This window comes from Lithobates pipiens, unplaced genomic scaffold, assembly GCF_037356315.1.
Source record: "Lithobates pipiens isolate NorthernLeopardFrog02 unplaced genomic scaffold, aLitPip1_a1.2 Scaffold_8, whole genome shotgun sequence".
NCBI classification, from domain to species: domain Eukaryota; kingdom Metazoa; phylum Chordata; class Amphibia; order Anura; family Ranidae; genus Lithobates; species Lithobates pipiens.
In genome coordinates, this window is record NW_027507903.1 from 595213840 (window position 1) to 595228987 (window position 15148).

Sequence of the window (15148 nt, forward strand, 5' to 3'; positions counted from 1 at the left end):
CTTTGACGAATCACTATTAGGTTTATTGCCTGTGATGTGAGCTAAGGAAGAAGATAATAATTCAGAGAACCCTTTTAAAAAAGTCTTTCCCTCCAGGCATTACCCGGAGAACATGTGAATCCAGGTAACCAGCCTTTGCCTCCCAGACTTTGCTTGGAAAGGAGGTCCACTGAGAGGAATGCTTTTTAACTTTCAGGCCTGTTGCTTGGGGACACATTATCAGCTTCAAAGTCTAGCCCCTGGATATGGACTGTTCTATACAACACTTTTCAGTAATAAAAATGAAAGAATAATAGTAATGGCTGGAAAAGATCATGAAAAATGTTGTGTTATATCACATTTGTGGTCAGTGGAGAAGGTCCCTCTTAAACTGATGGTCTGTGAAGTGCCCCCTTACATTGGTGTCCATTGGGGAAAAGTTCTATTATGTTGTGGGTCACCGGGAGAAGAAGCCCTTTACACTGGTGATCATTGGAAGAAGGGCCCTTATACAATGGTGGCCAGAGGGAAAAATGCTCCCTACATTGGGGGAGTGCAAAGATGTTCCTTTCATTGGTATTCAGTGAGAAGAAGAGACCCATTACACTGGTCAGTGGAAAGAATAATAATTACAATGGTAGTCAGTGGGAGGAATGTTCCTAAAATTGAAGGCCAGTGGAAATAATACTCATTACATTGGAGTTTAGTGGGAAGAATGCCTTCTTACAGATAGCTAAAAAGATCATTGTCAGGGGTTACTTATCTGGGAGTCAAAAAATTCTCAAGGAACCCCTAACAACTTCTGGAGGAACCCTGGTTGAGAGAGGCTGCTGTATGGCTTATCCCTCTGTCCCCTGGGCATTGAGCCAATAAGACCTACAAGCAAAGACTGACAGCATGAATGTTTGTAATTTGGTTGCTACTGGTGTATCATTGAGTACTCTGGAGCAGCTGTAGGCCAGATCATCAATAACAGGGCTAGGAGGACCCTTTAAAATCAGAGGTACCCTAGGAGGTCTTTGCAATTTTTAGGTTTTATATACACTTGTATGTATGGCACATACACTTGTATCAGTACTATACCCATGCTTCAAAGATGACCACCTGCAGCTGTTTTCCCACAGTGGTGGCTCCACAAAAAAGTTCAACAGTAATATTTCCAAAAATGCTTCATGTTTAATGAAAAGAGCACCAAGAATATTCAAGACACTAAGGGGGTTGATTTACTAAAGGCAAATAGACTGTGCACTTTGCAAATTGCATTGCACTCTGCATTAGCAGTTGCCCCAGAACTTAGTAAATGAGGGGAAGCTGTATTGAACTTCCATCATCCAATCATGTGCAAGCAAAAAAATATTATTTTTTTTCATTTCCTTGCAATGATTGGGTACGCTTTTTTTTCAAAGTGGACCTTTACCTCATTTACTAAGCTCTTTAGCAACTGCACTTTGCAAAGTGTACAATCTTATTTGCCTTTATTGAATCAACTTCTAAAAGTTTTATTTTTTTACTTTCTAGGTGCAGATGAAGTAACTCAAGGTTGGAAGCGTAATTTTCTGATTCACAAAACTTGTCAACATTTTCTGAAGTTGGAGAAGGGCAGAGATTACTTCCTCTGGGGCAAAAGTGAGGATCTTTGGAGTCTGCCATCTGTGTAAGTCTCAAACAATTGTGAGGTTTTTCAATCTACTATTAGCTTTAAGCTAAATACAGTAAGGGGTTGGTTTACTAAAGGCAAATAGACTGTGCACTTTGCAAAGTGCAGTTGTACTCTGCAAGTAAAGTTGCCACAGAGCTTAATAAATGAACAGAAGCTCTGCTGACTTCTATCATCAAATCATGTGCAAGCAAAAATGCTGTGTGTTTTTTTTTTTTTTTTTTTGGGGGGGGGGGGCGTTTTCCTTGCACGTGATTGGGTATTCTTTCCAAAGTGAAATTTTACCTAATTTACTAAGTTCTGGAGCAATTGCACTGGTAGAGTGCAACTGCGCTTTGCAACGTGCACATACTAATTGCCTTTAGTAAATCAACCCCATAGAAACAAAGTACTGCCTGTTGCATTGGACAGCACCTTTGTTCCAACTTCTTGTCCACCAGAGGTAGGTAGCAATTTTTGTCCATTAACCTTTTTTCCAAAGCTTGCTTACAATTGTGGGAAAACATAATTGAAAAACTATACAAATACATGTGTAGCAACGGCTCCTGAAGAGCATGCGCTATGCGTTTTTCAAAGTTAAGGTTATGCCTAAACTGCAGTTTGGTTTAGGCACAATTGTCTAAATTTGGACTTCAGCATCAGTCTGACTGGACTATGAGATGTTCAGCCTGACCACAGGAGGCACTGCCTCTTCTGGCAGGTATGGAACTATGGACTGGTTGGGTGCTTAAGTTACTCTCTCTCGGAGTCCGCCCAGTGGGAGTAGCACTCTTTCTGTGCTTCTGGGACATCACGTGATTCGGGGATCCAGTCCAGAATGATGTACTGACTTCATGGTCCTGGTCCTCCTGACCAGCCCCCAGGAAGGCTATGGCCTGGGGTGCGGATCCACCCTATCTTCATGTCTCAGGGCTGGCTAGCCCGAGGCAAGGAAACTAAAGGAGGATTCTGAGTTGGTTGGGTGCCGTCTCTGGTTTGGGAGAGACCCAGTGATTTCACGCTATCCAGGGGAGGACTCTTCAGAAGAAGGCCACGTATGGGTTGGTTCATAGTAAGAGCCTGGAGGAGCTGAAGTACCCAATAGAATCCGGTCTCATGGATATCGCCAAGCTGGCTGAAAGATCCAGGTATCCTATTAGTGTTCTTCAAGTTTAGTTTCCTACGTGTTCTACAACAACATCTGTGACAAAGACTTGTTCCTGAGTAAGCACCTTGTTGACTGCTGGGCCTTGTGAGAGAGGGACTGTCCAACTTGAGTGAACATCCAGTTGCGAATGGCTATTCTCTGGATGCAGTCAAAGTAAACAAGTTCTTCAACATTAGACTTTGACATTAAGAGTACCTGAATTTCCTTCATTGTCTACGTTTTGCAAATAAAATCCATTCAAGTGGATCTGTTGTCAGTCTCTCGAGTTACTGTACCATCTACCATGAGGCACCCCTAGAACTGAAGTGTGGAGGGAAGAAGGTAACGGTAAGCCCAAATCTAACCAGCAGCTCCTTTGGGGGTTCGTGCTACACATGTATAAAATCAGATCTTTTTTTTTTTCAGCTGGAACGTGGCGGAACACACAAGCCTGTAGTGGATGTTTTCTGTAGTTCTTCTCTACCAGCTTCTCTGTGCCAGCACCAACACCCAAGGCACCTGCTGAACATCTGATTCCCCCCCCTCCCCCCCCCGGGTCCAGACGCTGCAACTGCTAGCAACTTGGAAATTCATGGGGGATTCTGAAGGCATCTCCTATCCCCGCCTGCTGCTTGTCAGATCTCTGTAGCACAGAGCCGAGTGAAGTGCTCTTAAAGTTCTCCTTGGCTCTGTGCAGAGATCTAACAGGCAAAGCTGCAGATATGAGAGTGCAGTAGGCTGAAGGGGAAAAAAAACAGTTCTACCTAATAGAATGGAGCTGGCTGCACCGCTCTAATGCAAATGTGAAGCGCATAGGGAAAAAGAGGACAGTTGTGCAGTGAGCTACCTGTGGAAAAACTGTGGATGTCCTATACACGTCAGAGCTGGGGGGTTGGTAAATTGTTTAAAGTGAAGGGGGATGGGCTGGGTGTTTGTACAGAGTTAAAAAGAGCTGTTGGGGGAGCTGGGGGTGCAGAGGTGACATTTTTTTTTTTTACATTTTTTTGGGGGGTATATTTAGTATATTAAGTAAAAAATATAGTTTTTTTTTTCAAAATTGTTGGCCTTTTTTTGTTTATAGCGCAAAAAATAAAAACTGCAGAGGTGATCAAATACCACCAAAAGAAAGCTCTATTTGTGGGGAAAAAGGACATACATTTTGTTTGGGTACAGCATTGCACGACCACTCAATTGTTAGTTAAGGTGAGGGAATGCCATATCGCAACAAATGGCCTGGTGAAACCTTCCATGGCTGAAGTGATTAAAAGCAAGTGTATAAAAAAAGTTGGTCTCACATGTGTCCATGCCTAAATCTGGCACTAGGTGTCTACAGCATGTGCGGATGGGGTCTGTCAGTCAGGTACTGACATGCGATCTACGCCTCGCTCTCAATGATGAGCCTTAGTGGGTAGTCACATAGGAACCTGGAAGTGACGAATCCCCGCTCTGATGTACGTTTCACCATACTTGTCGTCTTTAGGAAGTGACAAACCGCCATTTCCGCATTTATAATGGAAAAACAGATTCTATTGGTTGGGCTCCTCTAAAATGGAGGACGGGACAACATTTGGACCGAAAATCTACCTCAGCCAAAACATGGGAGAAATGAGGGTGCTTTGGTGAGGCTGGGTATCTCACCTTCTGGGACAATTAAGACCAGATGCACACTAAATCGAATGTGCTTATTTTTGTCACATGTCCAGTCACATGACTATGGCCTATTATGAAATCAACAGGTTTAAAATCTTTCCCCAGCATATCAGCAGACACCAACCCTTCTCCTCTCTCCCCCACCCTCCCCTTACCTCTCATAAGCCCCCTGGGCAAGAATGGGCATAGGTGTGAATAAGGAGCCATGCATGCTCTGAAATGCGTTACCACCCATCACCTTTATCTGATGCTACACCGGCCGTGTGCATTCCAGCTTGGTCCCAGAACCCAGACTGCCTCATTGCATCTTCACCTCCTCACTAATCCTCATCACCAGGGACTCTGACAGCTACAGGGCGACTCTCTCTCTCCCCCAGACAGACGAGGATTACAGCAATTCATAGGGGGACTAATCATTATATGCCTATGACCTCTTACTCTCTTGAAGTGTTTTAATCCCATTGTGCCTGTAATAAATCTTTTAACCACTGCATTTAGAGGTGCCTTTATCTTACCTTTATGGCCCTTGTCCATCTGCCCTTTATGGATAAACCCAGCTATATTCACCATCGCGTTCATTTATAATAAAAATCCAAACTGTTAAATATTGTATTTTGTCAGTGCAACTTTTTTTATATACTTGCTTTTAAACATTAAATAAAACTTACTACACTATAAATTCCTTCTCTGAGTCTCTGGTGGAGTATATTCCTACATTCTAGCTTTAATCTGAGGGATCAGTGGAGTGGAAGGGTGCAAGCTCAGGAACCAATCTGGTTTTCCGAAAGTGCATATTTGACCTTCTGTAAAAAGGGGTCAAACACCTTTGGTGCATTGCCATCTACTCTATGAACACCCGTGGTGAAGCCACTATAAGGCACTAAGACACATCTGTCTAGAAGCACTTTTATTTTTTGGTGTTGGGCATTGTCATGTTGGGCTTTATGTTTTGCATTTCTTATTGTATTTTTCAGTCAATACATTTTTTTTCACTATTCCAGCTTAGCTGTGCATGGTGGGGGAGAGGGTGAGTTGTGAATGGTGGGGGAGAGGGTAAGCTGTGGATGGTGGGGGACAGGGTGAGCTGTGAATGGTGGGGGAGAGGGTGAGCTGTGAATGGTGGGGGAGAGGGTAAGCTGTGGATGGTGGGGGAGAGGGTGAGCTGTGAATGGTAGGGGAGAGGGTGAGCTGTGAATGGTAGGGGAGAGGGTGAGCTGGGAATGGTGGGGGAGAGGGTGAGCTGTGGATAGTAGGGGACAGGATGAGCTGTGGATGGTAGGAGAGAGGGTGAGCTGTGAATGGTGGGGGAGAGGGAGAGCTGTGAATGGTGGGGGAGAGGGTGAGCTGTGAATGGTGGGGGAGAGGGTGAGCCTTGGATGGTGGGGGACAAGGTGAGCTGTAGATGGTGGGGGGAGAGGGTGAGCTGTGAATGGTGGGGGAGAGGGTGAGCTGTTGATGGTGGGGGAGAGGGTAAGCTGTGGATGGTGGGGGAGAGGGTGAGCTGTGCATGGTGGGGGAGAGTGTGAGCTGTGGATGGTGGGGGAGAGTGTGAGCTGTGGATGGTGGGGGAGAGGGTGAGCTGTGGATGGTGGGGGAGAGGGTGAGCTGTGCATGGTGGGGGAGAGGGTGAGCTGTGAATGGTGGGGGAGAGGGTGAGCTGTGGATGGTGGAGGAGAGGGTGAGCTGTGCATGGTGGGGGAGAGGGTGAGCTGTGAATGGTGTGGGAGCGGGTGAGCTGTGAATGGTGGGGGAAAGGGTGAGCTGGGGATGGGAGGGGAGGTGAACTGTTAATGAGAGTGGAGAGGGTGAGCTATAGATGGAGGGGGAGCTTTGGATGGGTGGGGGGAGGCTATGAGCTGCAGATCAGGGCCTAAACCACATGCATTATATGGCTATCTTTACTGAGGAATGATGGGACTGGGGACCAGATTGGGGGCGGGAGTTTACTGCGAAGGGTGGGTTCCTGCAGCTATTCTCTGAAAAAAAAAACCTGTATAAAATTATGCACAATATGTCCTGGCCCAAACCATTCCTCTGGTGTGTTCAGTTTCTTACCCTCCATCACTTTTTGTACTTGTTCTCTTCCTGCAGATATTCCTATGTTATAGGCAAAGACACGTGGTTTGAATGGTTCCCAAACCCAAATGATTGTCAGAATACTAAATATTCGTATCTCTGTGAAAAAGCCCAGCAACTGGAAGAAGATCTGGACTTTAAGGGATGTATGCTCTGAATGATCTACAATTTCCATAAACGTGGTGTTTAGTGTTAGCTCAACTACTACAGTACATTCAAATAAAATGCAATTATGTCACATAGGTACCTTAATACCTATCATTATAATAAATAAAAATAATGGAAGAAAAAGTTGTAGCTGCTGTTTGTCTCAAATATAATTTTACCATGACCAAATGTTCCAATAAAACTGAAGCTTATTACAGTTTTTAACCGGAGACATGCTCCCCACCAACAACTGTTAAACCAACTCTACAAACCCAAGAATCAAAATGTTCTCAATTAAAAAAATAAAGAAAGAAAGAAAAAAACATCTCCCATGTTTACACAATTTAGTGGTAAATTAACTCAATGTATTGGTACGGGTTAGAATTAATGGTGGTTTGAGCATACATGAACACACAGATAGTAGATTCTGACATAATCTGCAAGACAGTATAATCACTATGCCAAGGTAATTTAGAATTGAGTTCTGTACCACTGAACCGGGATTAACTCATGAATCAGCAAAGTTATCAATAAACATTGTGTATAAGCATTAACTACAATATGAATAATAATACTATAACTAATTTAGAGTGCACCTAGGAGAATGGCTGGGATATGGCGCAATGTCTCCTGAGAAGTACCTCTTAGCATAAGCAATAGGTGAAGGTCTTTGTGTAGTAGCTGTAAAGGGGTAGTCTTTTGTCCTAACTCTTCAACCAGCAAGTGTTGGGCAAACTTCTCAAGTCTCCCGCGAGGTGGGACGCGGGGGGTGCAACTCTGTACAAGCGCAAGAGCCTCCCAATCTCCCGGGAATGATCGGTGCAACTGGGAACAGCCTGTGTTCACTGATCTCCTTTCTATCGATTTTTAGCTGACAGACGCTTCTCCTTTTAAATTCCTTAATTCTGGAATTTCCAAATTTCTGAATTTTTCAATTTCTGAAATTTCTCATTTCAAAATGTTCAAATTTCACATTTTCAAATTTTCAAAAATTTGAAATTTCGTGCATTTGAAATTTCGTACATTTGAAATTCGTAAATTAGAAATTTCAGAAATTCAAAATTACCGAAATTCCGAAATTCAAACATTCGAAATTCGAAATATGAAAATAAGAATTAAAATCTGAAGATTCAAAAGAATGAAAATTCAAAAACCCGAAAATATGAAATAATATCTAACTAATAATAAATATTAAATTATAGATATTGGACTTTCCTTTCAAATTTGGCTGTTATTGAATGTAACAAGTAAAAATTTATCCAAAGTTACGAATGATCTGAGATAGGGAATGCCATTGACGAAACAAATGAAACGTAATGATCTAATAATAATAATAACTAACAATAATTTTAATAAAACCTTTTTATTATTATTATTTATTATTAATTTGCTCCATTACATTTGTTTAGATGCGATCATGCGGCATTCATTATTTCGGATAATTCGTAACATCAGATAAATTTGTATTCATTACATTCACAAACAGCCAAATTTGAAAGGAAATTCCAATACCTATAATTTAATAGTTAGTTATTAGTAGTTAGTTATTATTAAACATTTTACAGATTTTCTTTCTTTTTGCGCAACAATGCAGCCTGACCAATGCCCATCAATGCAGCCTTACCAAAGCTCATCAATGCAGCCTTATCAGTGCCCATCAATGCAGCCTCACCAGTGCCCAGCATTGCAGCCTCATCAGTGTCTGGATCTTGGATTTGAATATCCCAGCGTGCACGTCATCTCCTCCCTCGGTCCTCTTCCTCCAGTGGCCTCTGTAACAAGGTTCCTCCTAGACTGGCTCCTATAATACACGTCACACTGATTCAATTTGAAGCAGCGCTGATGGTCACTGATAAGTTGCACTGGTGGGCACTAATAAGCTGCACTGGTGGGCACTAATGGGACCGCACTAATGGGCATATATAAAAACCGCACTGATGGGCATAGATGAGACCGCACTGATGGGCAGTGATAAGCTGCACTGGTGGGCACTGAGGCCACACTAATGGGCACTGATAAGCTGCACTGGTGGGCACTGATGAGACCGCACTGATGGGCACAGATGAGACTGCACTGGTGGACACTGATGAGACCGCACTGGTGGGCACTGATGAGACCACACTGATGGGCACTTACTGATGAGACTGCATTGATGGGCATAGATGAGACCACACAGATGGGCAACAATGAGACCGCACTGTTGGGCAACAATGAGACCACACTGGTGGGCATAGATTAGACCATACTGATGGGTGATAAGTTGTACTGGTGGACACTGATGAGACCGCACTGGTGGGCACAACTGAGACCACACTGATGGGCATAGGTGAGACCACACTGATGGGCACTGATAAACTGCACTAATGATGCACTTATGGGCACTGAAAAACTGCACTGATGGGCATTGATGAGGCTACATATATGGGCACTGATAGGCTGCACTGATAACAAGTGGAAACCATGCACTGATTTACTGACACTGTCCACTGCCAAATATCTGTAGAAGGGGTTTTCCACCATACCTGCTAAGTTTGCAGTCATTTTTATGTCTAATTTTCAGTGGGATGTGTATTATATGTGATGTCACATATCACAGAGACCGGTATTGTGGTAATATTGAAGTTTATTGAGATTTTTATACATTAGAGGGTTCCACCATTATTTTGATATTATTTAGTAAGTAAGCTCTGCACTTTTTTTGTTCTTTTCTCATGCCGACATATACTGCTGATTAGGGATGAGCCAAACACACCCCACCCTCCGTTCGGTTCGCACCATAACATGCGAACAGGCAAAAAATTTGTTCGAACCCGCAAACACCATTAAAGTTTACAGGATACAAACATGAATAATCAAAAGTGCTAATTTTAAAGGCTTATATGCATGGTATTGTCATAAAAAGTGTTGGGGACCTGGATCCTGCCCCAGGGGACATGTATCAATGCAAAAAAAGTTTTAAAAACTGACGTTTTTTCAGGAGCAGTGATTTTAATAATGCTTAAAGTGATACAATAAAAGTGTAATATTCCTTTAAATTTCATACCTGGGAGGTGTCTATAGTATGTCTGTAAAGGGGCGCATGTTTCCTGTGTTTAGAACAGTCTGACAGCAAAATTACATAAAGGTAAAAAAAGCCAACAAGACCCCCGGATCTCCCCTGTGTGAATTGGTAATGGGGTACAAATGTACTCCTACCATTTCACAAAAAAAAAGTGACAAAAAGGTTAAAAAACACAAGAGATGGCTTTTGACAAGTCCTTTATTAATTTCTACTTCTTTCATCTTCTTTCTTCTGGTCTTCCTTCGGTGTTGTTCTTGTTCCTCCATCTTCTTCTTCTCCTTCTTTTTCTCTCTCCGCCCTTCTTCTCCCGCATCTTGCTCTGGCTTCTTCTCCGGTCCGTCCACACGATCCGCCTCTGTGGGAGTCTTCAGCCGTGTGACGCTTCGATTTTTCTGACACGTCTTAAATACTGGAGGGTGGTGCCACCCGGTGACTTCCGTATGGCTTCCCCCGTGTTGTCACAGGGGGCGGGGTCACCCATTTACGTCACCAGGTGGCCCCATCCTCCCTTATTTAAGAAGTATCAGAAGAATCAAAGCGTCACACGGCTGGCGTATTGGCGAACAGCCAATATTCGAGTCGAACATGAGTTTGACTCGAACATAAAGCTCATCCCTGCTGCTGATGTAAAGCAGCATGTCCCAACTCTCTTTCTGTGGTGCAGCTAGGCATGTGCTCATATACACCATACAAGCACTGATTGCTGTTAGAAAGATCTCAAAGCTACAGCATGAGGAGGATTATTTCTAATACCGAATTACAGCAGAGTACAGTGTGTATAATATAGAATTATGGAATGTGTTTACAGTTCAGTAATGATGAAATCAAGCAAGGGCAATATGTTTATCTGCTGTTGTGGCTGGAGGAGGAGCACAAACACGCTTTGCATTTATAAGGTTGTAACCTACCTATCCTGCTGTGTGTTACTGAGTAGTATGGCTGGCTGGCTGCAGAATGAGGTGGTGTGATTTATGCTGAAGTGGGCTTGTTCTCATTTACATGTACAGGCCTCATGTACCCTCCTACATTCACTCTAATCCCAAAGATTCATGGGAAATGTAGTTTGATTACAGTGTAGGGAGAGGAGAGGATATGATGTAATAACTGTCTCCTTGGCAGAATGCATGATGCATTTTTTGAATTAGAGAGCAGACTTCCAGAAAATGCAATTCGACTTTTCTCTTTAATGGTAAGGAATTTCACAAATGTAATAACTGTTTAGTGTTTTGTGTTGGGGGTGTACTAATGTGGGATTTTTTTACCAATCCAGGAGTTCTGCTTTAAAGTTTCTTCTTCAGGGGTATAGTAATAAAAATAGAAAGGTAATAACTGTGATGTGCATATTATTGTACTTCTTCAAGTGATATTTGATTACTGTTTTGTTTTATACCTTTTTTCATTAGTGTTTTTCCATTACCAAGTACCAGTATAGTCCAATTCATTATATGGCTGAATGGAACTACATATGGGGTTGGTGTGAGCGACTACCCGGTATTTCCATTTAAGCCTTTTCCTTTAAAACTACAATTTCTGGATGATGGTACTTTATACGATATTATAATGATATAGACCAGAGGCGATACTCATAGTATGTGAGAAAGGTAATAATGTATAAATTTAAAGATGAATATCAAACATAGAAGCAGTCTATGTTCTTCACAATAGAAATTATTATCTTTAGTTGATTACAGGAGACCCAGACAAGAATGCAGTGGCAATGATGCAATATCAATCAAGCAAGGTGACTTGTGTGGCAACATCCACCACCAAGAGTAATGGCTGCTCACCTCATATCTTCCCATGAGATATCTCATGGGAAGATACGCCTGCTTCCTGTGAGAATTCAGATCCACACTTTAAGGATTTTGTTGGAAGACCTATGTAGTCCTCCTCGCTGAGCAGGTATGAGCAAGTTGCCAGCACCCCATCAGATACCAGTGTGTGTTTCTGCTGATTTATACCCTTAAAGGGAACCGCTGTTTTGACCTGACTGATATACTCAGGGGTCCATCGCTTGAGGTGAGCAACCATTGCTCTTGGTGGTGGAGGTTGTCACACAAGTCACCTTGCTTGATTGATATTGGACCATTGCTACTGGATTCTTGTCTGGGTCTCCTATGATCAACTAAAGATAATTTCTATTGTGAAGCACATGGACTGCTTCTATGTTTGATATCCATTTTTAGATTCATACATTACCTTTCAATTTTTATTTTTATTTTGTTTTTATTTTTAGGAATATGTTTTGTCCGTTTGCACTGTACTGCTTCTTGATATTGACTTTTTTTGGGACTTGATATTTTAGCTGCTGTATTAGGTTTTTATTTTTGCGCTGGTTGATTTTCCATACTTTGTCATCTGCAATGCCTGACAGTCAGGGCCGGTGCTCCCAGTAGGCGAACTAGGCAGGCGCCTCTGGCGCACTGCTGCCTACGGGGAGCAGCCATGGCTGCTGACTTCCCCATTAGCCTGGCCACTGGAACACAAGAGAAAGCAGCAGCCATAGAGGACATCCATCACGGTTACTGCATAGGAGATCAGCAGCAGCTCAGCCTGTGAGGAGGGCACAGCAGAGGAGGCAGGCACAGCTAAGGAGGCAGAGGAGGTGATGGGAACTGTGTCTCTAAGGCCGCGTACACATGGGCGGACTGTTCGCCCAACTTAGTTCGTCAAACAATCCGACAGACAGTCTGTCCAAAATTAGCATGAACGGACTTGACCACACACAATGAACGAACAGTCCGCTGAAAACGTGCGTGATGACGTGTACAGCACGTACGACGGGACTAGAAAAACGACGTCCTATACACTGCAATGCAACCTTCGGCCGTGTAAACCCTTTCTGAGCATGCGCGATACTTAGTCCGTCCAACTTGCCTACACACGAGCGGACTGTGCGCTGAAACCAAGTTTGGACGGACAAAACCAAGTTTGAACGGACTGTCTTACGGAAATTCCGTAAGACTTTGTTCGTCAAACTGTCCGCTGAAACAGTCCGCTGAAGCCCACACACGAGCGGACTGTCCGCTGAAACACTGTTCAGTGGACTAAGTTGGGCGAACAGTCCGCCCGTGTGTATGCGGCCTGAGTGTAGCTGCTGAGTCTGGTGAGTCTTCTCTCTGATCCTGGCCATAGGCAAGACTAACGACACCCCCGCCTCACCATGGCGGGAGGGGGTGTTAGTCTTGTCTAGGGAGCAAAATAGTTAAACACTGGCCCTGTTGACAGTACTTGAAAGCATTCACAGGAAACTGAATGAATGACACTGTAATGGCCACGCTGTTTGTAACTTGTGACAGCAGGGAGAAGATCACAGGGAGGGGGGGATCAGAGGGAAAGGAGGCAGGATCTGGAATATGTTACATATTGCACCCTAAATGGGGGTGGAACATATAACCTGTTACAGAGTTGAACTTAGCCTTTAAGGAGGAACCCCACACAAAAAATGCCTGCCCCCCCCTCCAAAATCTTTACAAGATTATTATGTAAGCATGTAGCTTGACCGGCCAGGAAAGAGGGGGAAGCATGTTTATGCCCCCCTTAAAATAAATGAGCCCACATGCTCTTAAATTCCCTGTCAAAGTACCTTATCCCTTGTTGATGTTGACGGGAGGACAAAGGCCTCTTTCCCACAACCCTGGCACAGCGGTTGTGGGGGTCTGCAGTGGCACTTATCAGAATATGGAAGCCCCTTTTAAAAACAAAGGGACCCCCCCCCAGATAACAGCCTTCCTCCAGATTCTAATATGCCACTCAAATAATCCCCCCACCTTCAGACACACACAACTACAGGACCAAAAGAACCAAACTGGTGGAGACCTTTAAACGCATTAAAATATCCTTTATTTTTAAGTCGAAAAAGTGAAACTGCAAAATGTGAAAAATAAACGGTAAATATATTGTATGACTTGTGCTGGTATTCATCAGTGAAGTATATAGGCAGCCTTCAGTTTTCACAGCCAAACATGGTTATGTCTTCAGAAAGGATGCTCAAATCATTACAGAGCTCCTCATACTCCTCATCCTGACACTCCCTGTGGTTTGGCCACCATTCAACCCAGGATCTGCTCCCGATGATGTAGGTATACCTAGGAGAATAGATGAGAAATGAACAACAGTTCAGTGAAGGCTTTCTGCCAATCAGGTCATAAGATATCTACAGGAGGTGTATCGAAATCCGCGTATCAAGTGGACTTACTGATTGCTCATTAAAAGCCTTTAGAGCCCATTCACATCTATGTGTTATGTTTACCACAATGTACGACAATATACTGTAGATTACATATATTAATGCAGAACCAGAGGCATAGCAAATCAGTAATGGGGAGGAGAGGGGTAATGGGTAAAGGATCAGCTGCAGGGAGACAAAAAGTATTACTTATCCTTTACCCTACCTGGGCACAGCTTAGAGAATTTAAAGAGGAACTGCAGTCTGCTCACATAATTTGCAATAAAAAGATCTTTGCCATTCTGAAGCTTCCCTCCAACCACTTTGCATAATATTTTATATATACTGTGAGTCTGTATTTGTCAAATATGCTGCAGAAATCTCTCTCCACTGAGTCTGGCTGCAAGCATTTTAATTGTGGCCAGCTGAAGCTGCTGCCTGTTCACTTCCTGGATTTACACAGAGGCACACCTCCAGCTCTGCAGCTCTCATTGGCCCTCTTTTGACTCACACCCCTCCATTCCTGGCAAACTCTCCCCAGTTAGAGAGTTGTGCATGATGTCAAAAGCCTAGGGTTTTTTTCCAGACAAGAAACAGGAAATGGGCTGTATAAGGTATTTACTGTCAGAAAAAAATAATGTTTTACTATCCAAAGTTAAAATAACAAGGGCAGACGATTTTTTAGAAGGAAAGATGATAATTCCTTTTTAATATAATGCAGTACTTTATTTAGTCAGCAGATAGAACCGAAGTCTCTGTTTAGGGATGCACTGATACCATTTATTTAACTGAATACGAGAACCGATACCCTCTCGTCGATTCAAATTACTGATACCCATTGACTAGGAGGGGTAGGTAGAGGGGCAATTGGGGGGCAGTTAGGGAGCTAGGTAAGGCTGGGGTGAGGACAGGGTGGGGTTAAATGAGAACAGTGTGGGGGGAGTGGTAGATAAGTGAGGACACTGTCCACTGCCAAATATCTGTAGAAGGGGTTTTCCACCATACCTGCTAAGTTTGCAGTCATTTTTATGTCTAATTTTCAGTGGGATGTGTATTATATGTGATGTCACATATCACAGAGACCGGTATTGTGGTAATATTGAAGTTTATTGAGATTTTTATACATTAGAGGGTTCCACCATTATTTTGATATTATTTAGTAAGTAAGCTCTGCACTTTTTTTGTTCTTTTCTCATGCCGACATATACTGCTGATTAGGGATGAGCCAAACACACCCCACCCTCCGTTCGGTTCGCACCATAACATGCGAACAGGCAAAAAATT

At 43.2% G+C, this 15148-nt stretch overlaps 1 protein-coding gene across 2 annotated transcripts in view; it reads left to right on the plus strand.

Moving 5' to 3' along the window:
- The window catches only part of LOC143961249 (A.superbus venom factor 1-like), a 251857-nt gene extending 245078 nt beyond the window's left edge, over window positions 1-6779 (plus strand). Inside the window, exons 39-40 of one of the 2 annotated variants that reach the window (XM_077470484.1) lie at window positions 1498-1633; window positions 6504-6779. In XM_077470484.1, the coding sequence (XP_077326610.1) occupies window positions 1498-1633; window positions 6504-6645 (278 nt within the window). In that variant the 3' untranslated portion in view covers window positions 6646-6779. The remainder of the gene's footprint in view (window positions 1-1497; window positions 1634-6503) is intronic. The other variant, XM_077470485.1, reaches the window with a different exon arrangement.
- Window positions 6780-15148: the final 8369 nt, after the last annotated feature.